Source organism: Mustela nigripes, chromosome 13 (assembly GCF_022355385.1).
Source record: "Mustela nigripes isolate SB6536 chromosome 13, MUSNIG.SB6536, whole genome shotgun sequence".
Taxonomy (NCBI): domain Eukaryota; kingdom Metazoa; phylum Chordata; class Mammalia; order Carnivora; family Mustelidae; genus Mustela; species Mustela nigripes.
The window spans coordinates 112,302,450-112,330,440 of record NC_081569.1 but is presented as its reverse complement, the minus strand read 5'-3'; the positions used below and the strand labels follow the sequence as shown (position 1 = coordinate 112,330,440).

Below are 27,991 nucleotides of genomic sequence, written 5' to 3'. Positions count from 1 at the left end.
GCTTCGGGTCAGCGAGGAGCCCGACAGGGGCTTGATCTCAGGACCCGGAGCTCAGGACCTGAGTTGAAATCTAGAGTTTCACTGACTGAGTCCCCCAGGTGCCTTCAGTTCTACTTTCTTAATAGAAGAGCTCTTCCATCTTCACTGATTTGAGTTGACTGCTTGACTCTTGTCAGCATTCAGGACTGCAGACTCTGCTTACTGTTCAGGCTAGATTAGGATCTTTCGAGGTGGTCAGCACGGATGCACTTATGGTCCCATAAATAATTAAACATAAATTAATATAATTCTAAGTTATAAGATAGAGTCATGTTTCCAGAAATGGCAATATTTATTGGCACACTGAAGCCACAACAGCTTCTTTCTGATGCTCTCTCATTTTTTCTCCTTTTAAATAATTTTTGTTGGTGCCCCATTGTGGCTGGCACCATGAGCACATATGTCCAGGTCAGCCGGGCCATCAGGAGCCAGGTAAAACAGTGGCTTCCTGTGGCCCAAGTGGGGCCTTCACCTCTGTGGCCTTTGTGTGTCCCTGGTGGCACAACACAGGTCCTGAGTAATTGTTCATTGAATGTGTGAATGAATGCCTGAATCATGAGATGAACTTGAAAGGGCTCATTTATTTTTTATTTTTTTAAAGATTTTATTTATTTATTTGACAGACAGAGATCACAAGTAGGCCAGGAGGCAGGCAGAGAGAGAGGGGGAAGCAGGCTCCCCACTGAGCAGAGAGCCCGTCTCGGGCCTTGATCCCAGGAGCCTCAGATCATGACCTGAGCTGAAGGCAGAGGCTCGACCACTGTGCCATCCAGGTGCCCTAAAAGGGCTCATTTAAGTGAAGAGCACTGTGAGAGTCAAAGTTACCGTTACCATTTGTTTTCTGGCGTTTGATAGTGGAATTTCCAAGATTTTTTTTTTTTTAAAGATTTTATTTATTTATTTTTTATTTGACACACAGAAAGAGAGCACACGTAGGCAGAGAGACAGCGAGAGAGAGGGAAGCAGGCTCCCCGCTGAGCAGAGAGCCCGAAGCGGGACTCGATCCCAGAACCCTGAGATCATGACCTGAGCCGTAGGCAGAGGTTTAACCCACTGAGCCACCCAGGCGCCCTGGAATTTCCAAGATTTTATAATTGCAGTGTTTTGAAAACAATGAGCTGCACTCTTGTGCTTCGGTTTTCATATTCCAGCCTCCTTAGCCCTGAGTGGTCTGCACACGAAAGATGTGTATAAGGTCATCTGAATTAATAAGTGAATTTGTACAGTGTGATGGTTTGCTTGATTCCCCTTAGCCTGCAGGAAAGCTGCTTCTAGAGACTGCGGCACCTGTACGTTGTGACCACACCCAGCTGTGGCAGACAGGACACCTGCGTGTGTGTGTGTGTGTGTGTGGTGGTGCGGGAGGTTTACTGTAGAGGCAGGTGGTGGTGATGGCGGTGGGCTGTGGGAAATGGGGCATGCACCCTAGAAAAGTCTGTGTGAGATCTTCCAAGTGAGGAATAGGGCCTATAAAGGCCTAAATTCAAGCCATATGAATAGGACGAGCCACAGGATTTGAGGGGTGGGGGAGATGAAATGTCATATAATACCTAGAAGGCTGCGGCTTAACAAATATAACCAGACTCGTTATCGTGGGCTTGTGGATGAAAAAGATGCCAAAACATCTCCAGAAGATATTAGCTTCATGTGATAAGAATGGACCCAAAGGTTGAATCAGTCCTATCATCTGGTATTAGTAGGGAGGCCTCCTGGAAGATGGGGAATCTTGGGGAGAGGAAGGAGTAAATGGATGGAGAAGTAAGACAAGGGGAGGTTGAAACTGGGAGAGGAAATATGTCCACGCGTGACATTTTGGCGGAGCTAGAGTTTTTGTGTCCTCCCTGGATTCCCCCTCTCTGTGTGCACCACCCATGCCCCACACCCTGTCTGGTGGAAGGGGCCCTTTTGTTGTGGTTTTTCTCCAAAATTTTTTATTTGGAAGTCATTTCTTTCTTTCTTTCTTTTCTTTTCTTTTCTTTTTAAGATTTTATTTATTTGACACACAGAGAGAGAAATCACAAGTAGGCGGAGAGGCAGGCAGAGAGAGAGCGGGAAGCAGGCTCCCTGCTGAGCAGAGAGCCCGATGTGGGACTCAATCCCAGGACCCGGAGATCATGACCCGAGCCGAAGGCAGCGGCTTAACCCACTGAGCCACCCAGATGCCCTGGGAATCACTTCAAACTTAGAGAAAAGCTGTCAGCATAGTACAAAACACCCATATACTCTAACCAGATTCAGTCTTTTTGACCTTTGACCTCCTTTGCTTTATCATTTATGTTCCTTTTCTCTCTCAAGTTTTTTCTGGACTGCTTAAGAGAAGGTTGCCTACATCATGGCCCTTTCTTTGTAAACCCTTCAGTGTGAACTTTCTAAGCATAAGAATGCCATTTTATATAACCTTCAGCAAACTGAAGGGTGGGATATGATATTTTATGCGATATTGATATGATACTTTCTGTGATCTGCTGGCAGTATTCCAGTTTTGTCAACTGACTCGATATCGTCCTTTATGGCACTTGTCCCTCTCCAGTACGAGGTCCAGTCTGTAGCCCCATTCTGCATTTAGTTGTCACGTCCCCTTGCCTCTAGAACCATTCCCAAGCCTGTCTTTGTCTTTCAGGACATTGACATTTTCGAAGAATATAGCCTTGTCCTCCCCCTTAAAAAAAAAAATAGAATGTTTTTCTCTTTGGATTTTTCTGGTGTTGCCTTATGTTCAGACTCTGGGCTATATACTCCCGAGGGGGTTATAATGAGTGACATTGCATCCTTTTCAGTGTTTCACGTCCGGGGCACTGGCTGGACATCTGCCCCTTATATGTGATGTTAAGTTTGATCTCTTGGCCAAGGTGTTGTCTAATTCCTTCACTGTGTGTTTACTAATTTTCCCTCGCTACTAACAAACAATCTGTGGGGAGACAACTGAAGACCATGTAAATATCCTGCTCATCAACATTTGCCCTTAGATTTACCAATCATACCCTCTGGGTTTACAGGTATTTCTGGATCCTAGGCCAGGGGTAGGAGTTCAAAGCTGTCTGGGACCAAACCAGGCGGGCCATTTCAGGAGCTTCACCCAGGTGCTGTGTGGGCCCAGCCCTGTTGAGTAATTTCCAGAATAATTTCCTCTTCTACTTCCACTAGGGAGAGCAGCTCATTTGTCATTTACTCAACTGACATGTAAGCATGTTCTTGCAAAATCTTCTCACCTTTACTCCGGCACAGCAGAGCATAAAAAGAAAGCTCGTGCCCTCTCATTGTCTTTAAGAAGCCTACGGTAGAGTAGGAAGACCAGACTTGGACTCACTGGAAGGTAAAGGGCAGATAACTTGTTCTCAGCACTATGACCCCAATGGGCAGCTCAACCAGACCTGTCCCATGTTCCTGGAGAATCAGGTGGCTTTAGGAGTTTGGGGAAGAGGGATGAGTGGTGTAGGGGGGATGCAGGGACCTTTCTTCAAAGAGGGTAATCTCTGAGTGGGCACTGAAGAACAGGCAAATACAGGTAAACAGAGAGGAGAGATAAGGGCACTCCAGGACGGGGGCTGTGTGCTCAGAGGCAGGGAGATGGGAGCGTGGATGGTGTGACTGGGGAGCAGTAAGTTATGGGCTGGCCTGGATAGGGCCAAATGTTGGCACAGCGGGCAAGATTGACTGTGCGACCGAATCTTACTGAGCACCTATCTTGTGCCAGACATTTAAAAAATAACTTTTCCAGTTCTCACAGTAATAGTCATTTGATAAAGGAAGTTCAGAAAAGCAGACCTATATAGGGTGCCTGGGTGGCTCAGTGGGTTAAAGCCTCTGCCTTCGGCTCGGGTCATGATCCCAGGGTCCTGGAATCGAGTCCCGCATTGGGCTCTCTGCTCAGCGGGGAGCCTGCTTCCCCCTCTCTCTCTGCCTGCCTCTCTGCCTACTTGTGATCTCTGTCAAATAAGTAAATAAAAAAAAAATTAAAAAAAAAAGAAAAGAAAAGCAGATCTATATAAAGAAAAAAATTTAATGAGATTGTTCTTTCATCCAGAGATAACTGGTCAACCATGGTGTATTTCCTTCACTTGTAAGGCCTTTAACATTCTTCTGGTATCAGACTTGTTTTGGTTCATGGATTCAGGAGCTCTTCTTATCCCTCAGGGAATACTAATTGTACCTTTAAAAATGTTTCCTTCTTTTGACTTTATTTTGTTTTCTACCTGTAACTTCTGTTCTCAAATTTGGTGCTTCTTTGGCAGTTTTGGTTTGGTCAAATGTTTAGTGAGTTATGGTTATGTGTTCCTCTCTTGGTATTGTGAGGTTTTTCAGTGCGAACCCCACTTCTGGGCCAGTCACTGGTTGTGGGCAGGAGGGTGGAATGTGCCTACTAGGGACTGGTGTCGAGGTGTTCCCTTTGCTTCCCTGCCCCCGTGTCCAGGACACAAGTCTGGTGGGAGGGTGGGAGGGGCCCACTTGCCCGGCTACTCCAGATCCAATCACCAGCTGCTCGGGGCTTCTGGTGTTCCCCACCCCTGCTGGTGACCTGGCTCCAAACTTGAAGCCCTCACAGCCGCTCCCCTGACTGAGGCACAGAACCCTCAGCCCCAGCTGTTGGGGTTCAAATCCTAACCCAGCACTTATCAGTATCTGACTTTGGGAAAGCTAGGTCACTCTGGGTCTTATTTATAACGTGAGGATGATGATCTGTATATCAAAGGTTTTTGTGAGGGTTACATAAGATCATGCATGCAAAGTTCTTAGACTAGTGTCTGTCATAGATATGCCCTGGATGGGTGCCTGTTACTAGGATTATTATGTGATTACTTGTTTTCATTGTTTTATTTTGGGGGGTTGTGGTTTCTCCATCAGTTGAATTCCTTTTACCTTACCATCTTACCATCTTCAGGGAACCCATATCCATTCCTTCTTGTTTTCTGGTGCTGTAATGGATTTATTCTTCCTAGAGAAATGTCTCTTCAGTCATATTCTGGGGCCTTGGGGGAGGGAGGCATAGGCATTTCCTTCAAGGGCTTTTTCTCTGAGTATGTGCGAGTGTGTTATTGTTGTCTGTGATACACATCTGGGGACATCCGGGCCAGGGCAGGACTCACCACCAGGTCTGGGTTACCAGATGCTGACTCTGTCCTGGACAGGACTGGGAGGGATGGCTTCTCTTCTCAGCCTTCCTCAAGCTAGTTTGAGGCTGTCCTAATGAATGTAATGGGTCCTCTGTTTCTTTTGTCAAAAGGAATGTTAATTATTTTCAGCAGTCTAATTACGTGGCTAATGAGAGACTGACTGTGATAACATCCCTTTAATTACTCTTGCCTAAGTGCTGTTTGGAGCCCTATTTTGAACATGTTGCAAGCCTCGGTGCTTTTGCTGTAGATGGAGCTGTCCAGCGAGAGGCTGAGTCAGGGGTCCAGGCTGCTGGGCTTACGCTCATGGTGGAGGTGCGTGGCTGCTGCCATGGGTCCCCAGCCTGGTGTCTGGGGGCCTTTCCTCCGAGCCATCACTTAAATGAAAGGGATATTCGGACTGGATCACATATAGCGCAGACAGAGACCGTCACAGCTCCTTCAGAACAACTCGTTCCCATCTTTCTCCCCAGCGTCTCTGCCCTATAGGCTCCTCTTGGCCAGGCCTCCTCACTCATGGAGGACCTGTGCCTTGCCTTTTCCCCTATTCAGCACTTGGATATTGAGTACCTACTGTATGTTTTATCCAGGACATGGGGATGCAAAGATAAGAAGATCAGGGTTTGTGTAGCTTTCTATAACAATATTTTATCATGCTCCTTCCTTTGCCCAGGAGAAATGCCACATGTCTGGGTTCCTACCCCTACCCCCTTCTCAGATTTGTCCTCTGTAGTGTGGCCTTCCTGTGGCCTTCCTGGGTCTTCATGGGCAGACCCTTGGCAGCAGCTCTCCCAAGGCCCTGGGTGGACTTGAGCAGACTGGGAGGGGCAGCTCACGTGAGACCGTCCACCATGAGGATCCACTGTGGGTGTCCCCACCCACATGAGGACAACTGTGGGTGGCCCGCTGCTATGGGTAGGTAAATGAAGTCCCCTAATTCTTTTTTTTTTTTTTAAGATTTTATTTATTTATTTGACAGAGATCACAAGTAGGCAGAGAGGCAGGTAGAGAGAGAGGAGGAAGCAGGCTCCCCGCTGAGCTGAGAGCCCGATGCGGGGCTCGATCCCAGGACCTTGGGATCATGACCTGAGCCGAAGGCAGCAGCTTAACTCACTGAGCCACCCAGGTGCCGCCCCAAGTCCCCTAATTCTTGTCTGCACATTCCCTTTTCTTGTGAGTGGTGTAAGAGAAAAAGTGCTAGTAAAAACCTTGGCCCTCCCATCTTCTAGCTGTTGTGTAACTTCTTTGAGTTTTCCTTGCCTCCTGAGTAAATCTGAGTTAATGTGTGCCTCACAGACTTGTGACTTGTGATGGTCTGTGTAGAAGCTGCCTGGCACACAGGAGGTGCCTAATAAATGGTCTGGACTTCTTTTAAAACTTCAAATAGCACCCCTAGACGGAGTTATAACCAGAGACACAGGGGCTGGCCTCATTCACCAAGAGCCCTCTCCTGGCTCTTGGATGTCAGTCATGTAAGTCGCTGTTCAGACAGCAAACAGAGACTTTCATGGAACAAGGGTTCACAGTCCCCCTGCCCCCTCCATCTCACAGTGTTAACTAGGCCTGAGCCTGAGAAAGAGAGGGAGCGCAGGGGTGTCCCTTCAGAAAAAACTCAAAATGTGGCTAGTGCAACCGAGGGACAGAATTTTTAATTTTATTCATTTTTCATAAATTAAAATTTATTAAAAAAATTTTTTTTAAGTGGGCTCCACATGCAGCATGGAGCCAGACGCGGGGCCTGAACACATAACCCTGAGATCAAGACCTGAGCTTAGACCAAGAGTCGGACACTTAACCAACGGAGCTACCAGGAGCCCCTAAAATTAAAATTTAAATAGCTACATGTAGCTAGTGTCTATCAAATTGGACAGTGCTGTTCTGGGGATTGTGGAAAAACAGTCTAGTTGTGTATTTCTTGTTCTTGGCTGAGGCCTCCCCTTCTGGCTTCTAGTTTTCTCAGTCCTCTTTCTAGAAGGTAGTGAGAATGTGCTAGGCGGCTGTCAAGGGTCATGTGAATCGAGGAGAAATAACAAAGTCTGGGCAGGACCCAGAAGGGAGATTTGGAGCCTCCAAAGCTATAGACATCCTGCTGAGACGGACACACCTTGCTAAGCCTCTGACCTTTCTTCTTCTGCCCCTCACTGTCTGCAAGGGCAGAGCTGCTGGTTTGCATGGTGGCAAAGGTGAGAAGGTGGTGTTCATTGATGTGATTCTCATGTCAAAGAGGTAAGGTCCAGATGCGGAGGGGCGGGGGGCGGAAATCACCTGAGTTAGTTAAGATTTTCTTCATTCCAAATGACAGGATACTTAAGCTAGCTGGAGTTAAAAAGGAACACTGACTTTCTTGTTAAAGTGAGACCGCCTAGAGAAGGCCTAGTGAAGTCACTTCAGTTCTTTTGATGAGCTATGGACAGAAATTCCAAGCCACAGGTCAAAAGATTTCACTTTCCCTTTCTTTGTTCATAAGTGCAGTGCCTAACAACTGACTGGACCTGCAGTTTCCAGCTCTGCCCACAGGGGGAGCCTCAAGTTGTCGTGGCAGGTTTCCTTAGCAGCTGGGACTTTGCTCTGGCCCAGCTGGCACCTTAGGGACAACCAGATGACTTTTGCAATCAGGGGCAGGGAACGTTTGACCCCTTAATTACATTAACTTTAGCTGCTCTGGCCTTGCTATTTCTCAGACTTGTTTTTTTTTTTTTTTTTATAAAGTAGGCTCCGTACCCAACACGGAGCCCAGTATGGGGCTTGAACTCATGAGCCTGAGTCAACGCCTGAGCTGAGATCAAGAGTCAGACACCTAACTGGCTGAGCCACTCAGGCAACCCCCAAACTTGTTTTTTGGGGTCTTTTAGGTACTGTTTCCTCTGCCTGGAATGCTTTTCCCAAAGCTCTTTGAAAGGCGTCTTTGCATCTTTCTGATCTATGCCGAAATGCTACCTCCTTAGAGAAGTGTAAGACTTGCTCTCTAGAGTTCAGTGTCTCTGTCCCCACCGGGCCTTTTCCCTTTTTTGTGGCCTGCTGTCAGACATTCCAGTATGCTTTATTGTCTGTCCCCTGGAGGGTGGTGGGCTCCCGGGGGCAGGAAAGCTGTCTTGTTCACACTCAGGTCAGTGCCTGGCCTTCAGCAGGTGTTCCATCCACATTTGCTGACCACTGAAACACAACACCTTGAATAAACAAATTAGCCCTGGAAGAGGGCTCTGTTGTTTAGAAACCTCTGGGGTGGCTTGCCTGTAGAGATTTGTGAAAAGCAGGGCACTGGGTGTCCTGCTGTTCAGGGAGCCCAGGTTTATCCTCCAAAAGAGCCGCTGGGGTTTTTTCTGCCCCCGCTGGTAAGGCAACAAAGGGGCAGTGTCTGCATTGCTCCAGAGGTCACCTGTGCAACACCCCAGAGGACGTGGGCGGTAAGAGGGAGAGCCTGGATAAATAAATTCCTGGTCACTGAGTCGGTGAGGCTGTGAGGCTGCTGTCTGTGCCTTCCCAGCTGCAGGGAGGAGCCTTCCTGGTCTCATGTGACCGGGATTTCAGGCGCCTCAGCTGCTGCCTGATGGGATCTGCCGAGGGGGATTATTCAGGGGAGGGGGGCAGCTCTTTACTGTAACATGGGCCTTGCTCTGGGACGGCAGCCAGGCAGCTAATTAGAGAGCCCAGCAGCTGTCCAGCCTTCCAGGCAGCAAGCAGCAGCTACCCAGTGCTGGGGGGTAGGATAGGAGGGAAAGGAAGGTGCATGGGACCAGAGACCACCCTCCAAGGTGAAGGAGATGGATGGTCTGGGTTTGTTCAGAAGGGGACATTGAGGAAGGTGCATAAGATTGGAGGGGCTGGATGGGAGGAGAGGAGGCTACACAGGTGAGACAGAAGACAGAGGGGTGAATTGTCGGCTGGCAGAGAAACCCAGATTTCAGGAAAACAGATAAATGAGGGAGCGTGGACGGACGGGGTCACATGGAGTGTGTGGGCTGTCTGTTCTCCTGTCTCCCCCCTGACCTTCCCTCCGCCAATCAGGGCCAAGGGCCCGGGTGTCCTTGCTTCCCAAGGGGAGCTGAGCAGATGCGGCCTTTGCCCTGGGGGGATTTGGAATTCCCTTTGCACTCGTGCCTTAGCATGGTCCCTCAACTTGGGAAGTTGCCAAATCCAGTTGTGTTCAGGGCTGGTCTTACTATAGGACAAGTTAAGAGCAGTGCTTCGGGGTCTCCTGGAAAGAACCAGGGCACTTTGAATAATTAGAGAGCTCCCCAGTGGGTCCTGGGGGCATTTTCTCTTCATTTCCTGGGCACCTGGGGGTAGGGGAGATTTGGGGAAGAGGGGAGAGAGAAGAGAGAAGGGATGGTGTTTGCAGGCCACTTCCTGGCCCCAGTCTTAGGTTCCAAGCCGTGGAGATTGCACGGAGATTGGGGGTAGGTTTGGTTTATGGGTTCTGGTCAGAGAAGTAGAGCTTCAATCCCGAAAGCCCAGCTTACCCTAAATAGTTATAGGGGAGGGAAGGGAACGATGCAGAGGGGAATTTCCTGCCAGCAGCTGCTGGTTAAACCTCTTTGGGAAATGAATGCTATGTGCATGAAAACTGAATGTGCCTTTTGAGAGTACCAGCATTTGTAGAAATAACAGAATAGGCATTGTTTTTCTCTGACCCGAGGCCGAGCCTGGCCGCTTGCCCACATAGGAGCCTGCACTTTCTCTGGGGACACCTGGGACGCTTCCTCGGCTGACGCGTCTTCTGTGGTGCGCAGACCCAAGGCACCCACTCATCTAGCTTCACCTTGCTGTCCAGGCGATGGCTCTTGAAGGTGGGAGAAAGAGAGCAAGTGCCCTCCTTTCTTCCCTCATTGGCAGAGATCCCCCTGTTCCTGTAAGCCAGCATTTATGGTCCTTTGTGGGAGACAGCCCTGTCATGACAGTTGCTAAAAATTAGGGAAGAATGTGAGATATCCTTGGTTAGTTAATTACACTGGATAATGCCATCACCCAGGAATTTAGCTGGGCCCTTCTCAAGCTGATTTGTCCATCCATCCAAAAGAAATTCCCTGGTCTTGAATTCACCGTGTGGAGGGGCAAACAGACAATAATAACTTTGAGATGGGACAGGATGTTGCAGGGCAAGGATGTTCAAAGTCCTGCGGGAACATCGGTGATGGACTAGTTAGGGGCTTAGGATGGCATCACAAAGGAATGAGGAGGGCGCAGGGTTTCAGAGGAGACCCCGGGAGCGTTGATGAAGCTGGATAGAGGGACTCGGGCAGTATGTTTACAAATAAGCAGCTTACAGAACGGACTAAGTAGATGCTGGGGAATGAAAGGTGTACACAGGCAGACACATGGGAAGCAGCTTGAAGACACACTGTGTGGGGAGAGGGGGGACTCTGGAGCCAGGGACAGCTTGTGCACTTCTCAACAGAGGTGGGACTCCTGTTAGACCATCGTCTCCTTGTCCAGGCCCCACCGACTCTCTGGCGGAAGAACCTGCAGACCAGGAAGCAGGAGGTGTCCAGGGCTAGGCCGGCCGAGGCAGGGAGCCTGTTCTGACCTCAGCGGCCTCACCAGCCAGCCAGCGGGTTTCCAGGGCTGACTGCTGCGACCAATAGGCTCTGCTGCCAGGATGTGGGCTTTGGTTTCTCTTTCTCTTTTGTCTTGTGCTTGCTGATGTGGCCCGCTTAGGGCCCTGGGGAAAGGGAAGTGCCGGTGGGTGGGATTGAACTCCCCAGGCACAGGTCCTGGTGGTGCTGGGGGTAGAGGGGGTGTCGGACATGCCCCATTAAAGCCCCTTCCTTGAGGTAATGGGTGTGTGCCAGGCAGACTGGGAGAAGCTGGGAGGATGGACAGGTGGGGCAGGTCGAGGCTCCTGTTTGGGGAGGAGCCAGGGAGGACCTGGGGAGGACTGGGCTCCGCTGCCCCGCTGCACTTCGCTCTCATCCTTCTCTGGTCTCAGTGCGGGGGGGCAGGGAGGGTACTTTGGGGGTATCCACCCTCCAGGGGATCCCTATCCCCACCCCTTCACTTCTCCTCGGCTCCCTGCTGCTTCTGGGGAGCAGAGGCCCAGTGACCCCAGCTCACCTGGGAAGTGCGGGGAGGGAGGGGGAGTGAGGAAGCTGGCCGCGTGCACCAGCTCGGGTGGTGCCCCCTCTGATAACTCTGCTTGGCTGTCCATGGGGTGTGGCGAGGGGGTGTGTTGGGGGGGTGGAGGGCGCCAGTTTCTGGCTGGGTCCTGCTTCAGGGACCTGAGCTCCATCTTTGGGCTCGTGCACATGGTGCTGCATCCAAGGGGTTTTTCTGAGAAGCTGCAGGACCTTCACATTCAAGTCAGAATCTTGATCAAATGGTCAAATCTCAGGGATATATTAAAAATGTGTCTGTGGCCAGGGGCATCAGAAAGTCAGATTTGTATCGGTTTGTAGTCGGTTATTGATGTTAACAGGAAGGGCTTTAATAAGAATAGTGATAAAATAGAGTGAAATAAATATTGGGGTGGTGGGATTGTGGGGAGAGGGATCTGGCACACCTTTTGTTGGTGTGCTTGTTTTTCTGTGTAGCTGTGCTCGACTCCCCAAATGCCTCCATTATCGGCCTTCTGGGAGGTTCCTGACCGCCCTTGAGAGCAGATGTGGCCACTGCAGGGCGAAGGTGAGAGTGTAATTTGAAGCTAAATGAAAAAGGCACTGGAGTCTAAAATTATACTCCCTCTCAGATTTACAAATGTGCACACATTTACTTGCAGAGTAAGAAGCCCTAAGTCCTAACCCCGCGTGTGAATGGCCTGGGACGCACCCCAAGCTGTCATTGCTGGATTAACCAGACCTGAGCAAACAGGACAGTACAGAGGAGGGAGTAATTTCCAAGAGAGGCGCTCAGGGGCCCTGGTGGGATGACTGCTTGGTGCTGAGCCGGGAGCCTGGGCAATTGTCGTGATTGCCTTGAGGCTGCCTTTCCTTCTGGCTCAGGGGGCAGTGGAAGGTAATGAACACCTCCTCTTTTATTCCCAGGGACACATGGAAGCCTCCTGCCGACCAGCCAAGGATCAGCTGAGCCCTGGGGGTGATGCTTGCTGCCACTGCTGAGAATGGCACCGAGGCCCAGCCAGGCACCAGGACAAAGGTTAACCCGGGACACTCCTGGACAGTGACCCTGATGTCTGTTCTGAGCCGTGCACTCAGAGGTCTGATAAGTGAGTAATGTGACAGGCTCCCCAGGGATCCCGGGCCCTCCCTGCCTCAGGGGCACTGACGCAGGTCTGGAGGTTCCAGTTCGGAGCCTGTGTTGTGTCCGAGGGCCCGTCACGGGGGGCCGTAGTTCCAGGATAGGCGGGGAGGGCCAGGCCCCTTCAGGTCATGCCCTGTGTTGGAGCCGGCTTAGAGCCATGTGGCCTCTGAAATATGTGCCCCACCCAGATGGGCTGAATGAGTGAGGTCAGACACCCAGCACGGGGGAGATGACATCCTCCCACACTCCCTTTCTTATCTGTAGGCTCCTGGATGCTTTGGGCCTTGGGCTTCACCTCTGTGCCATGAGAACTGTACTTCATCTGGGATTGCAGACTTTGTCCAGAGCCCATGAGCGGTTCATGCGGTCTTGGGGAGAGCATCCAGGGCGCTGGGAGGAGTGGGATTTCTGGTGCCTGAGCTGCTACAGAGGTGGCCACCAGGGGGTCAAGAGGAGCAAGCCTTCTGCTGCTTTTGGTCTCCTCCTAAGGCCAGACATGCTGCGTGTAGAGCGTGGGACCCCCTGACCGTGGAGCTTCACCTGTCCTCGTATGGCCTTTCTTTCCAGACTTGGTCTCTGGCTTTTCCTTGATGGTGCTTTAAAAAATGATGATTGGCTGCTTTCCCAAGCCCCAGAGGTCTGTCTAGCCTGAAGGCCGTTGTCTGCGTAGGGCAGACAGTCCCCCTCTGGGTCAGCCAGCAGAGAGCTCGCCTGGAAGTCACAGCAGGGAGAGCACCCCCAACGGGACAAGCTGTTTGGGAGCTGCTGGACTGGCCCCCGGGGACCTGGAGCCTTAGATTCCACGCAGGAGCTTGCGGGGAAGGAGAAGGGCGACTAGGTAATTCTCAGCTTTAGCCAGAACTTGCCAGTTGACAGTTGAAAACTTAGGGCTGGCATCTGTGTTTCCCTCAGCCTGGGCTTGCAAAACCAGTTTGTGGTTGGAGGGCTTTTCAGGAAGTGGGTCTCTGGGGCGATCTGTAGCCAGGGAGGTGTGCACCTAAACTCGGGGGTGCGGTGGGGGTGCAGAGATGGCCGTGGAGGCCACGGCGGGAACCCGGTGACTCAGATCAGAGACCTACGACCCACATCACGCAGGATTCCCCACCCAGGGCAGTCTCTACCAGTGGCCTTGGGACTGTTGTACCCTCTGGTCGGTGATCCCACTCCAGAATTACTCATTAGGAAATCTTTTCTTAGGAAATAACCCCAGAGAAGAAAAGGGCTGAATTCTTTTTTAGAAGCATAAAAAGGATGTTTCTTATGGTGTTGTAGTAATAGTGGAAATGGGAAACAATTGTTCTCTCTTTGTTGATCATGTAGGTTAAGGAAGTTAAAGTTTTCCACCTGGTGGAATAGCATACTGCCATTGTACTAACGAGGACACAGGCAATATAACAACTGATGATTATGATATACTAAGTGAAAATGTCAGGTTACAGGAGAAGTATATTAAGGATTAAGGTAATTTGTAAAATAAACACATGAGAAAGATGGCCAGGGAGACATGATGGTGGCTGCTAGTTTGGTGGACTAGGAATTCCTTTTCTTTTTCTTTTTTCTTTTTTTTTAAAGATTTTATTTATTTATTTGACAGAGAGAGACACAGCGAGAGAGGGAACAAAGCAAGGGGAGTGAGAGAGGGAGAAGCAGGCTTCCGGCTGAGCAGGGAGTCCGATGCGGGACTTGAACCCAGGACCCTGGGATCATGACCTGAGCCAAAGGCAGCTGCTTAACGGCTGAGCCATCCCCTTTCTTTCCATGATGTGTGGATTTGCTTCTTGTGAAACTGAATGTATTCTGGATGAATATACGACACACATTAACAGTGACTTTCTCTAAGGTGTGGGGGGATGGGGGGCTTTTGCTCTTCAGGTCGATCCTTTCAGTGATGTTTAAATTTTAGGTGTGAGCACATGTTACTTTTATAATCAGGAAAAATAATAAAGATCTTTAAAAATGTTAGAACTGAAATTTTAAAAAGACCATATTTCCCAAGAAAGAGAAGAGAGAAAGGCTGAGGGAAGCTAGTTGTTTATACTTGCCCTGTGTGGGCCCATTCACCCTCCCATTCATTCATTCACCATGCCCCCGGTGTTAGTAGCTCTCATTGCCAGGCACTGGTCTAGGCACTGGGCACCCAGCACTGAACAAGGCAGAGCCCCTGTCCTCCTGGAGCGTTCATTCTTGTTGGGTGAGATAGACAGCAGACAAGTAGCAAAATACCAGAAAGCGAAAGTGCTGTGAGGACTGAAACAGGATGATGTCAGTCACAGGGAGGCTATTTTGAACTGGAGACTTGGAGAAGGTCTCAGGGGTGACTGGTTGAGTTGAAATCTGAATAACAATAGAGAGGCAGGCCAGTGAGGTCTGGGAAGAGCCTTGTTGGGAGGGGGTGGGGGCAACACACAGGATGCTCAGCCTGAGGGCCCCGCCCGCCCGGTGCCCTTCCCTGCCTGAGCCCTGCTGACTCTCTGTGCCAAGCTGACTCTGTTCCCAGGGCCCACCTGCCCCCTGTGCCTGCCAGCTGGGATTTGGTTAGCATCGGAGGCCTTCTAAAATCCTCTCCAGCTTGCTGCTTTGTGTGGAGTGGTCTGCTGCTGCTCCAGGCGCCAGGCTTGGATGGAGAGTGTGATGCTGGTCACTGCTCTTGGCTGGCATTTCTGTGGCAGAGCTGGGCCATCTGAGATCCCCAGCCATGCTGGGGCGGGCTCGCAGTCAAGGACACTCTGGGCAATGTGTGTCCTGGTGAAAGGTCTTTGAATGGCACCTGTCTTGAGGCCCTCTGTGGTGGTGGCCGCTGTGGTCCTCTGAGGTCAACTATGACCCTGGAGGACCATCCCATGGGTCTTGCCGGAACTTGGGCTTAGAACAGAACTTGGCCTCTCAGAATAGGCTGAGAGCCTTCAACAGCTTGGACACCAGTCCTGAGCTTCACTGATGATCTTTCTAGAAGCTCGTGTGTCCTTCTTGCTTCCTGTTGTCTCTCCATACACCATCCTGGCTTTCCCGAAGCAGAAACTCAGAAACTGGTGGTGCCCGCAGAGGTGGCTGTAGTCAGCTTCAAGGGCAGTGTGCTGAGAAGGCTCTGGAGCCAGACTCGCTGGCTTTGAATCCCAGCTCTGCCTTTTAGAGCTGGAATTACTTAGCCTCCCTCTTCCTCAGTTTCCCTAGCTGTAAAATAAGCTTGAGTATTATCTGAGGTAGTACATGGTAGGTGCTGGGAAGAGAGCCTGATTATTCCTGTGACTTGAGAGGTGGAGGGAGGACTAACTTCGGGGACTTTCCTGGGGGATGCCCATAGCAAGAAAGGGTGGAACTCTATGGCATTGGGGTTACCCAGTGACCCCAAGTATTTAGCTCTACTTGCTTCCCTTCTGGCCCTGGAGCAAGTTCATGGGTTTCCCCCACCCCTACCCCACCCACAATCTGACAACCACAGAGGAAGCTCAGGACGGCTTCAGAACTTGCACCTTTCACCCAAATATTAGGACAACTCCCCCCCCCCCCCTTTTTTGCACTCACTTCCAGCACAGAGCCTGCCGACGGTCTGGACTCAGGGTCTCTGCCACTGCCTTGCCCTCGGGGGCCCCTGAAGCCTCCAAAAACTGAAGCAATTTTGGTGCCTAGAAATGAGGAAGTGAATGAGGTGAAAGAAGGAGGAAGGCCTGCCTAGTCTGGCTGCATGGAAGGGGAGTCCCGGTTTTCTAGCAAGATGATTCTCTGCACAGAAATTCCCAGAGTCATTTTGTTGTGGCACCTTAGCTTCCTGGGACAAGATGGGAGTTTGGGGTAAAACCAAGGGCGATCATCTCATTTGCTTTTGCCTGCAGCCTGTCTTGGACTTTTATGGCGCTCTCTTCATCCTTCTCCGCTTGCTCTGCTCTCTAAGGAATGGCTCAGTGGGTTCCAGGACTCGGTGAGATACTCTTAGGGAGCAAGAGTCGGTACCCCTCCCCGCCAATCACCTATCACCCGTGCCCTTGGAAGGGCAGTGCCCTGCTCTGACAAGTCACCTTTGCGGGCACTCTGTGTTCACAGGCCCTTTTATCAACAAGTATGAGGGCTCTTTACTTGAGTGTTGTTCCGCAGCATCCTGCTTGTGAAACCGTCCCCAGCTCTCCAAATTCCTTTCTCTCATTTTCACCCTTGCCCATGCTCTCCTGTTTTCTTCACCTTGAGTTTTCTTTCCCTGACTGTCCTCTGTGTCATGGTCCTCAGGACAGGTGTGTTTGTCACCAGGAGAAAGAGACTGACTTCCAGTGAGCTGCTGGTTCTTCCTGGTGCGGGACTTCACAGGGCTTTGATCCCCGTGCGGAGCAAGGAGGTACTGGGAGAATCTGGGGGCAGAGTCCCCGTTCAGGTGTGGGGAGGCATGGCCGGGGCCAGGAGAGCGTGGGGGAGCTTGTCCCAACTCAAGAGTTTAAGCCCTCCCGTAAGTGTTAGGAATGGGTTCAGGGAGTGGAGTTTTGAAAATCCAGCCAAGCCAGTGTGGCCTCTCATGTTAGTGTCTGTGGGGCTGTCCCAGCTGATGACACTGTCTCATGTCCCTCCTTTCTGTCTTCGCCCCCATCTCCTGGCCCCAGTCAGGACTTCCAGCTTTCCCATTTGTCTCATGCAGAGTTGGCATGTTCTTCTGGCACAACCCCTAGGACGTGGCCTGACCTTGCCTAGGTATGCTTCCCCTCTGCCTACCCCTGTTCTTCCAGTATGGAAGATTCCAGAAATGGGATCCTATTCTTGGGCTCACCTTGTTCTTTCTCCCCCATCTTCTCTTCTATTTAGCAGCTTTCCCTCCTTCACCCTTTAACAGTGGCTCCTTCCATCCTGCTTCTGTTCATAGGGTTTGGAGGTCCAGCTCTTCCAAGTCACCTGCTCCAGGGGTGACTGGAGCCCCTGGGTTGTTGGGAACTCCAGTTGCCTGGGAAACCATCCTCCGCCATGTCTAAAGATGAGACCATGAGGCAAGGAGAGCAGGGTTTTTAAGTCAGCATTAAGGTGGGGCTGACCTGAGGGGTCCACTAGTTCTGTCAGGCCACTGTGTAAGTTGAACAGGGAGTCCCTTCCCCTGGATCCTGTGGGCCAGAGGGGCCAGAGGTTACGAGTGCAGGTCGGGTGGACAGACCTAATTTCAGAGGAGCCAGAGTTGGGCGGGAGGCAGAGTGGTCTCCGGGCCACCGCAGCACCCCCCTGCCCTGCCTCTGGTCATGGGCACCTCCTCATTCTCAGCCTGGGTCTGTTCTCTCCCACTCTGGGGGAGGCTAACAACCTATTGGGGTTTCAGGATAAAAGGAGGGTGTGGGAAGCTCTGCCAGGAACACTGGCCCTTTCGTTCTGCCCTTCTTGTCAAACCTGGACCTCAGAGGGCTAGTTCTGAGACCCCCTCGCCCTTCATGAAACCTCCCGAGCTACACAAAAGCTGGAAGCTCGCCTTGCCTCTCCTCAGCTTTGTCTTTGTTCTCCTCTGGGCTCTACATGCAGTTATTGGTTAAGGAGGGTTGCTTGGCTGCTGGGTTGTGCTCTGGTTGGACGTGAAGACCTGACTTGCCCGGTAAAGAAAGCTGCCCAACCACTAGCGAGAGCAGGGGCAGAATGACCCTGCCTCAGGGAGGAGGGAGCGCTGGAAGCAGAAGCTGACCAGGAAGCCTGGCTCTGTGCCAGAAATGGAGCCACCCTCTCTGATCATTTGCTGTCATCTTAGTAGTGTCTGTCCCCTCAGTCACCCTTACAGTAACCCCCAGAAGTAGTTACCCTTATTATTCTCACTTCACCTGTAGGAAAACCGAGGCCCAGAAAAGTCAGGTAACATGCCCTACATCCCACAGGGGAAGGGTACCAGGAAGCTGGAAAGGAAAATACAAGGTGGGGAGACCAGGAAGTTAGGATCTGCAGCCCCTGGACTTAACCATTTCATGCTATTCAAACCCAGGAATCATGGTTTGTGGTTGGTGATGGTTCAGGAGGGTAGGACCTGTATGAACAGTATGGGACATGAGGTTTTCTTAGATTTGTCCGGCGAATTTGTTGAGCATATTCTATATACAAGGCACAAAAATGACTCATACATAGTGCTACAGCAAATGTTTTTAAGATAAATTTTTTTAAATAAAAGTTTAGACATACTTGTTAGAAAAACATTTTAGGTTATACAGAGAAGTTTAAACAAGGAAACAAAAATCACTTGTGATGTCAACCATCCAGAGATGATTATGGCTAATTTTTTTGTACATTTGTTTTTTTTCTCCAAGATTTTATTTATTTGACAGAGATCACAAGTAAGCAGAGAAGCAGGCAGAGAGAGAGGGGAGAAGCAGGCTCTCTGCAGAGAGAGAGAAAACTGGGACTCCCCTTCCATGCTCATCTACTAAGAGCATGATCCCAGGACCCTGAGATCATGACCTGAGCCGAAGGCAGAGGCATAACCCACTGAGCCACCCAGGTGCCCCTTTTTTGTACATTTGTACAAAATCAAAATCATATTAATTACTCAGTTTTGAATCCTGCCTTTTTTTCTCTCTTACCATTATATTAATCAGTCACCAAGCGGCCACTAGTGCAAAGCATAGTGCAAACTGTTGTCACAGAAGTGAACTGGGTGCAGAGGTGGACAAACAGGGCAGTTGAGGAGGATTATGGGTCATGAGCCATGGGTTAGGGGTGGTGGCGCCAGTAGCAGTTGGGAAGGGCACCCCAGGTAGCAAGAGCAGTCATGAAGAGATCCAGAAGACAAGATCTGAGGCCATGGTATCTCACGAAGGGCTTTGCCAGCCGTCCCTAGGGGTTCAAACCTTCCCAAGTGGATGGTAAGGACACACTAGTGGGCCTTATGTGGGAAGAAGCATTGGATTTGTGTTTTAGAAAGACTGCTGTTTCTATACGCACTTTCCTAGCTGGGTAAGTGAATTGGAAAGGAAAAGGCAAGCGGGGAGACCAGCTGGCAGATGACTGAGGGCATCCAGGTGAATGACGGTGACAGCTTGGAACAGAGCAACAGCAATGAGAAAGGAGGGTCAAGGGGAAGAGATGATTTCAAACATAGTTAAGTGGTAGAAAGGACAGGAGGTAATGGCCGATTTGGTGGCTTTGCCATGTGACTTGCTTTGGCCAGTAAGATGTTCCTGGGCACGACTTAAGCAGAGTCTTGAAAAGCGTGGTGCAGTAGGGTCTGCTTTTCCATGTGCCTCTGCCCCTGCATGAGAAAGCCTGATGGGGATGAGAGACAGGTAGACCAGAGTCACCCAACCAAGGATAGGACAGAGCCCCAGACAAGCAGCCATTTCATGATCGAGGCCAGCCAAGATCTGCCAACCCACACACAAGCTGTGATAATAAATGAGAGCTGATTTACAGCACTGAGTTTTAGAATGCTTTGTTATGAAGCATGAACTGATTAAGAAATGTCTTCTTAAGTTGAATGCGGTGTGCCAGGCACTGTTCTAGGCACTGGGTAATGCAGCACTGAACCGGACAGACAAGGTCCTTATTCTCAGGGAGCTCATGTTGGGGGGCGGGATGCAGCAGAGGAAGCTAGAATGACCTCAGGGCCTCCTGCTGCCAACTGGGTGCAGGGTGAGATCACAGAAGGGAAGATGAGCTTTAGGGAAAAGATACTGAGTTTGAGGTGTCTATAGGACGCTTAGGTGGAGGGGTTGAGGTAGGAGTGGGATACATAGGTGTAGGACACAGGAGAGATATCTAGATGGGGACTGGAAGTTATCACCATAATAAAACAGGAAGTCATCTGGACCAAAGTGAGATAGAGGAAGTGCTCTGGCAATTCAGGCGAGGAAGAGAGGGCTGTGGGGATGAAGATGATTTTATTCTGAAGGTCATTTGGAAGCTGGATTTGTACTTGTGGACGGTGAGAGGAAAGGCACAGGAAACATACAGACAGGATCTTACAGAGGCAGGAGGGAAAACCAGGAGAGCAGCCAGTGAGAAGAAGGCTGAAAAAGTGGGCTGGAGTGAGATCCTAGAGAGTCTTAAACATCAAGCCAAGGAAGCTGTGGCGTTTCATTAGGACCGGGGATGGAGTGGGGGGGGGGGGGGCTGGGAACTGAATGCTTTTGAGGAGGGGAGCAGCACTAGGCAGGCATGTCTAGGAGCCGGGCAGTAGTGTGCAGAGGGATGAGTGCTGAAGTAGAAATCGGGAGATGTGGATTCTGGTCTCGGCCTATCCATTCACCGGCCCTGAGGTATGGGACAAACCCGCTTCTCTCAGCTCCAACTGTCTCTCTGAAAAAATGGGAGTGAAACTACCTGCCCTTCTTCGCATGAATCTTAATTTTGTAATTACCAATGACAAAAATTGGGAACGGAAGTGTCTGGAAGGGCTCAAAGCGATACACCAGGGCGAGTAATCTTGTGACGAGGCCTGCGTTAGCTGGAAGGCGGGGCAGCGAGTCCCAGAGAGGGAGGCCGACTGCAGGTGCAGCCTGTTCACCTCTGTCCCCTCACCCACCTTGACAGAGGGGTCAAGCCTGGGGTCCACGGGCAGCTGGCAGAGCTGGGATTTGTGTTTTCATGCCCTGCCTTCCCATTCCTGATGCTCCCCTGATCTCTCCCCATCATGAAGAGAGGGTCTGCTCCAGAGAGGCCTGTGACCAGAACAGAGGAGTGCAAAAGAGGCACTTCTCTTTCGGGGAGGACACAGGCTAGCAAGGTGGATCGAGAGGGCACACCCTTCTAACAGGAAACGGGGTAGCACTGGATAAAGGACAAGGAAAAGTAGAGAGGCCTGTGGGCGAGGCCAGCCTTCAGGGAAGCTGTCTGGGACCTTAAAGCCCAGTGGGGCTAGAAGAGAGGAAGTAGAGAGGAGGACTCTCTCCTCTGTCAGCCGCTGGTTTCCTCTCCGCATTGAAACTAAACACCCAAACCCGCTTAATGGAGCAGCTAAAGACAAATGTGACCACGACGAGCTGCCACTTTATACCCATTAGGATGGCCATCCTCAAAAAACCAGAAAATAACAAGTGCTGGCAAGGGTGTGGGGAAATTGGAAGCCTTGTGCATTGCTGGTGGGAATGTAAAATGGTGCAGCTGCCGTGGAAAACAGTAAGGGTATTCCTCAGAAAATTAATGTGGAATCACCATGTGATCTGGCAATTCTCCTGGATATAAATCCAAAAGAATGGAAATCAGAGACTAGAACAGATATTTACATACCTATGTTCAGAGCAGCAATGTTCACAATAGCCAAAAGGTAGAAACAAACCATTAATGGACAGATGGATAAATCAAATGTGATAGATTGATTGATCGATCACAAAGAATGAATATTATTCAGCCTTGAAAAGTGAAGGATATTCTGACACACGGTACTACATCAATGAACCTTGCCGACACTATGCTCAGTGAAGTAAGCCAGTCACAAAGGGACAAGTACCATATGATTCCCCTTAAAAGAGGTAACTGGAGTAGTCACATTCATAGAGAAAGAAGGTAGAAGGGTGGTTGCCAGGGGTGGGGAGGAGGTGGGGAGTTAGTGTTCTGTGGGTACGGAATTTCAGTTTGGGATGATGAAAAAGTTTTGGAGATGGACAGTGGAGACAGTTGCACAATAGTGGGAATGTACTCACTGCCACTGAACTATACACTTAAAAATGGCTAACATGGTAAATGTTAGTATATGTTAACACACACACTCCCACCACCCAAGGACAAATGTGAGAGGTTGCTTAGAAAGATCTCAGAAATATGAGTGAGGTGGAGTTGTTTGAGAAGTGGAGGAGGAGATGGTGACCCCAGTGGGTGGGCCTGATGAGAATTTGAGTAGAGCTGGTCAGAGGAAGCCAGTGGGACTTTTAAGTTTCTTGCCTTCCTTTCTCATGCCCACCTGGCCAAGATCCGGAATAGGGCGTAAAGTAATGACCAGGAAATAGGGTCCGGAGTGGGACTGGTAACCAAAGAGAACGGTAGCCGCGGGTGTGGAACCGCCTGGAGCCTGGTCATAGCGGAGACTCGGGCTGGGCGTGCGTGGCCAGGAGCGGGGGCTCCCTCCCGCCCTCACCTGTCTCCTCTGTGTCACAGCAGCCAGCCCCACTGGGCGCCATGGCGTCGGCCGAGCCGCTGACGGCGCTGTCCCGCTGGTACCTGTACGCCATCCACGGCTACTTCTGCGAGGTGATGTTCACGGCCGCCTGGGAATTCGTGGTGAACTTTAACTGGAAGTTCCCGGGGGTCACGAGCGTGTGGGCGCTCTTCATCTACGGCACGTCCATCCTCATCGTGGAGCGCATGTACCTGCGCCTGCGGGGCCGCTGCCCGCTGCTGCTGCGCTGCCTCATCTACACGCTCTGGACCTACCTGTGGGAGTTCACCACCGGCCTCATCCTGCGCCAGTTCAACGCCTGCCCCTGGGACTATTCCCAGTTCGACTTTGACTTCATGGGCCTCATCACTCTGGAGTACGCCGTGCCCTGGTTCTGCGGGGCCCTCATCATGGAGCAGTTCATCATCCGCAACACCCTCCGCCTCCGCTTTGACAAGGACGCGGAGCCCGGGGAGCCCGGGGGTCCCCTGGCCCTGGCCAACGGCCACGTCAAGACGGACTGAATGGGGCTGGTGGGCGGGGCCCGGGGCTCTCTCATGGACACGGGGGACAGAGGTACCGAGCTGGTGGGGCTACATCTTCTGAACAGCACAAGCCCTGGCCCGGGGCTTGCCTCAGCGCGCTAGGGCACACATGACATCGGCCTCCCTCCAGCACTCTCCGCGGGGGGCGGGTGTGGAGGGAGCCGAGGGACTCTGGGAAGGGTCTGGGTCTCTGCGCCCAGCTCAGAGGCTGGGGGCCGGCGGCCTGTGGCTAAGCAGCGGCTGGACCCCCCTGGGTGACTTTGGAAGCAGCAGGCCCTGTCCTGGCTAAGGGGCTCTGAGAACGGGTTAGAAGGTGGAAGGCGAGGCCTGAGGAGGGTTGGGCTACTGCGAGGCCTCCTCCCTCTCACCTGGTTCTCACCTCCTCCCTCTCACCTGGGCTTTGGCTGGTTCCATTGGCAATATTCAGGTGCTTGCTTGCAACCAATACCTCCCCGGGGGCCTGCTGAGCTGCGGCCTGAAGGGAGACTGGGCGGCCAGGAGGCTGCTTGGCAGCAGTGCTGGTGTGCAAGGGCTGGAGGCCTTCCCTTGGCTCCTCTCCCCTCCCCCAGGGCTCTGCCCCTCCCTTGGCCTTCTGGGGGCCCCCCTGGTGCTGGATTCCCACCAACCTTGGGCTTTTGGAGGTTTCAATCCCTGTGTGTTTGGTGGTGTTTCCCCCCCCTTTTCTCTCTTATTTTCAAGGCCTTTACCACTAGCGGCCCCTTTATCCTGTCAGTCACCACACCCACCCCCTTCCCCAACTCCCTGGCCAACACAGCAGCTGCCAGACATACAGCCCTGAGAGCGACCTTCCCTCCATTGTGTCCGCTGCCTGAAGACTGGGAAGTCATCCTTTTACACCGCCCCACCTGTCTGATGGGCTGTGGCAGCGCCCCCTCCCCACAGAGGCCCAGCTGAAATGGAATGATGCCCTCCCCAACACACAGTCAGGCCAAGATGCACCCCCCCCCCCTCAGATCCACAATGGGGACCTAGAGACAAATCAGCTTAGGAGAGTTGGGGGGTAGGGGAGAAGGCATTTCTCTTTTCAAGTCAGAGTTGATAGAGCTTTCTAGGAGATGGCAGAGCAGGCATCCAGGGTTGGAGACCCACGCAGGGTGAGTGAGAGAGAAAAAGGAAACAGGCTTTGAGCTTTGGGAGGGTCTTCAGAGCATCCTTAGTGGGAAGGGAATGACTGGTCCCGCCATAGCCCTAGCCCTGCAGCAAAACCTCCTCAGGGCCACCCCGTCCCACCCCTCCCAGGCAAGACCGACCCTTTGAGCTTCCCCCTTAAGCAGTATTGACCCTGCCATGCTCACGGGCGTTGTCATCTTGGTTGCCCCCCTTCCTCTGTGACGGGTCCATTGCTGGCAGTGGACAGGTGAAATCCTCACTCCAGCCCACTTCTGGCTCTGCCCCCCACTCCCTGAGGGGAAAGGCCCATCAGAATGCAGCCTATGCCATGGTACATGGTCTTGTCTTGACCACACGAGGACTCTTAGATAGAAATTAGCCTTTCCCTTTTTACGGATCATTAAAAAATGACAGTACCACCTGTGGAGAGAATCTCCTCTTCCGTGCTCTGCTGCTCCACCGAGACTGTGCAGACAGCCCCAGCCAGGGTGTGAGCCAGGCCTGGGGGGCTGGGGGACTGGGTAGGATTGGGAGAAAGGCTGGGAGATTCTGCCTTTGATAGGGTTGTTTTGTGCAGTTGACCCTGTCCAGAACAGGATGAAGGGCATCTCTCAGCCTCTGTGTCCTGGTCAGGATCCTCAAATCCAGCGGTGAACATTCTGCAGGGGCCAGACCTACCTTCAGTTTTACTGTGGCCCCAATTCCAGAGCTCTGGGGCACCCAGGGATTCAGGTTTCCAGCTACAGGTGGAAGGGTTTCCAGAAGAAAAGCATCACCTGGATTCCCTGTCCCGTCTGCAGAATTATTTCCTTGGCCCTGTCCCCTAACTCTGTGCTATCTCAGTTTTCTGGACCCCAATACCCTTTCAGGCCCCCAGGTGGGCCCCTAGACCGCACCACCCGCCTTTGACCTCCCCTCCCATGACCAAATCTGGGGTTGGCTTGTTGATGTCTGCCAGCACAGGGTCTCAGTGATTCTCAGCCACAGCAAGCCCCTGTATGGCCCATCAGGTGTGGCCACTCCAGATGCCCCATGGGCCACTCCAGATGCCCCATGGACATTTCCTGGCACCATCTTTTCTCTGGGCCCTACAGATTCCCAGGGACAGGAGGGCCTGCGATAAACCCGCCTGGTATGTGCAGAGCACTGTTTTTCTGCTTCATCCAGGTGCCCCATGGCTCTTGCTGTCCCTCATAGGGCATAGAGTCCCCAGGAAAGGGAGGCAACAATCCAGGGCTTGAGCTCAGGGTCGGTAGGCTCAGAATTCACCCGGGGTAGCCCAGACTTCAACTCTTGCTTTCTTGGGTATCTTCAGGGCCCTCATCCCTTAGTGCCCGTGCACCCCAGCTCTGCCAAACAATGGGGGTGCTGGCAGGAAGAGTCTGCTGACTCTTTGTGACCCTCTGGTGTCCTGGGTCTCTCTCCACTGGACATGGCAGCATTTCTGAGTTACTTAGGGTTGTCATATATAAGGCTATTGCCTTAGAGCTGCCCTGCATGGTTGAACCGCTTCTGAGGTCTGCTAGGCACCCTGTCCCTTGTGCCCTGTCCCCTCTGTTGCCAGTAAGTCACAATGGCCTATGCTTATCTACAGCAATAATATATAGGGAGTGCCCATGAAATCCTCTTGCCCTAGTCCCTCACTCTCTGCATGGGTCTCCTCCTTGGGGAGGCAGTGCTGAGTAGGTCAGTTCCTGAGAACCTGCATTTATGAAGCTCTGGGCCATGCAGACATCATCATGGGGGGATGGAGAGAGGAGAGATGCCCAGCCCCCAAGCTATGGCTAAGGCAGTGAGGGTACCTTCCACCCTGAGACCACCCCAGACCCGGAGGAGCTACAGGTCCCAGTTCTCCCACTTCAAAGTGGGCAGGACTGTCTCCCAACTGCAGCCCCTCAGGACACTTGACTGGTTTGTGCGCCCATCGCCTGCTCTGTCTCCATCGGTCTCTCTGTCTCTTCCTTTTCACATTTGTGCACATCAAATATACTGGTGTTTGTGTTCCAGGACTGACTCTGATTCATCTCTGTTTCTTCTATTTTGGAGCCCCTTTTCTAGGGGCAGCTGGAGGCCAAGCCCTTCATACTGTGTCGTGCTGCTGTCCTAAACCAAGAGGACTGCTGGGGGGAGCCACCTCATGGGAAGGGCAAGTGGGACTCCCTGACAGTCCTTTTCACCATCTCTGCTTTGACCCTCCTGGGTAACCAGAATTCTCCCCCTAACTCCCCACTTCTCACCAGTAACATGATCTGGTCCATAATTTTGCTTTGGTCCTAGGCTACAAAGCAAATGGGGAGGCCTGGGCAGTTATCCAAGTTGGCTGCATTGGCTCAGGAGATGAGCTCCTCTAGAAACAGACCAGCCATGACCTGGGCGGGGGGGGGGGTCTCATGAGTCAGGAGGGGCCAAGGAAGGAGGCTGAGTGTACTTCAGAGAGTTGAGCCACCAGAGCTCCTTACTTTTCATTACATCAAAAGTGATGCTTTGAAGAAACAGAGCTCTGCACTCCTCCCTGGCAACGTTCCAAGAGAGGTGCTTTTGGGGGGAATAATCCCTCTCTACTTTGTGTACCTCTGTTCTGTCTACTGTCCCTTGTCCTCCTCTTCCCCCACCATGCTCCTGCCTACTTTCCTACTTCTAGCAAGAGAACGTAGTGCTCAGAAATTGTTTGGTCAGTTCAACTCAACCCAAATGGCTTGGTCCCCACTGCCACAGCCACTGGCTTTCTGGATGGAGCAGGTAGTGTGCTTTCTGAGTCATTAGGAAGGGCCTCTTCCTAACCCCACTCACTTGAAGGTATTCATTTCTTTCACTGAATCCTTTTCCCCTTATAAAAACAAGCAAGCATAAAGACCCAACAACCATTTACATGTTACTATAAACAAATATATAAGGCTATTGCCTTAGAGCAGGTTTTTAGAGAAAGAGGCAAGCATGATGGAACACGGTCTACCTTATGAAGCTCTAGAGAGAAGGCAAGAGGTAGGGCTCAGAACAAGAAGTCTGAGGGGACCCAAAACCTTTCTTAACTGGCCAATGACTTCTGTATTCTACTCAAAGGATGGCTTTCCTTTCTTGATATTTTCCTTCACCACCTCTGCTCCACCCTCATTCATTCCAAAGGGACCTTCTGAAGACAAAGCCTTGAGGCAAGTGCCCCAAGAAAGCTAATGCCAAGGACCTGGGCTGCATCTTCTGACATTTGCCCAGCCTTCACAAGGGCCTAATATTTAATAACAATGAGTGAATGACCATAACCTTCCCTTTCCTTCTGGGGTGCCCATCTCAGAAGGGTAGCTTGGTCCACAGCCCTGGTGCTCCTGGGGATGACTGGACAGCCTGTGTATGGTTAGCAGGGAAGTTGGTACAGGGAAAAGGAGCAACTGATTGATGACACTCCAAGTTAGAGGGACTGGTCCCAATAATTTTAACAACAGCTGTGGTACTGACTACTGGGACTGCAACTGGGCACGGCACTGAGTGTGTACGCATGATCTCAAATGTTCTCCCACTTGAGATGGGTACTGTTTTTCACCTTTTCAGCAGAGGAAATCTGGTGGCAACCAGTCTGCAACATGGATTTACCACATTTCTCTCCAAATAGCTTTTTCGTTTTCATGTAAGAAGGTGACCCTTTGCGGGGGGATTTGTGAAGAGCCAGGTGTCTCTTTCTACTTTGATGGGATTCTGGACATCATTAGAGTCCAGACCATCTGAATGCTATTCAGAAAGAAATTAATCTTCAGGAGGAAGAGAGTTGGGGGGTGGGAATTGGGGTTATAAGGAAGGAGGTATAGGGTGTCATCTTAACCAAGACCTAAGAAAAATTGGCGAGGATCCCTCTTACGGAGGGAGGTTTGTAAAATTTTGGCCTCTGGCAGCCCTGGGTTTAGGATTGACGTCTTCTTCCCCTCCCACATATGGCTTTATTTTTGCCCTTGACC

The 27,991-nt window shown here is 51.4% G+C and overlaps 1 protein-coding gene across 13 annotated transcripts in view; it reads left to right on the top strand.

The window, feature by feature from the left end:
- TMEM229B (transmembrane protein 229B) overlaps positions 1-26,053 on the top strand; it is a 39,433-nt gene extending 13,380 nt beyond the window's left edge. For 7 of the 13 annotated variants that reach the window (XM_059373443.1, XM_059373447.1, XM_059373445.1 and 4 more), the window contains 2 exons: positions 12,128-12,309; positions 22,371-26,053. In XM_059373443.1, coding sequence (XP_059229426.1) covers positions 22,392-22,895 — 504 coding nt within the window. In that variant the 5' untranslated portion in view covers positions 12,128-12,309; positions 22,371-22,391 and the 3' untranslated portion in view covers positions 22,896-26,053. Of the gene's footprint in view, positions 1-10,782; positions 10,922-11,677; positions 11,769-12,127; positions 12,310-12,911; positions 13,183-16,574; positions 16,669-22,370 lie in introns of those variants that run through there. The other 6 variants (XM_059373446.1, XM_059373444.1, XM_059373441.1 and 3 more) reach the window with 6 other exon arrangements.
- The last annotated feature ends 1,938 nt before the right edge of the window (positions 26,054-27,991 follow it).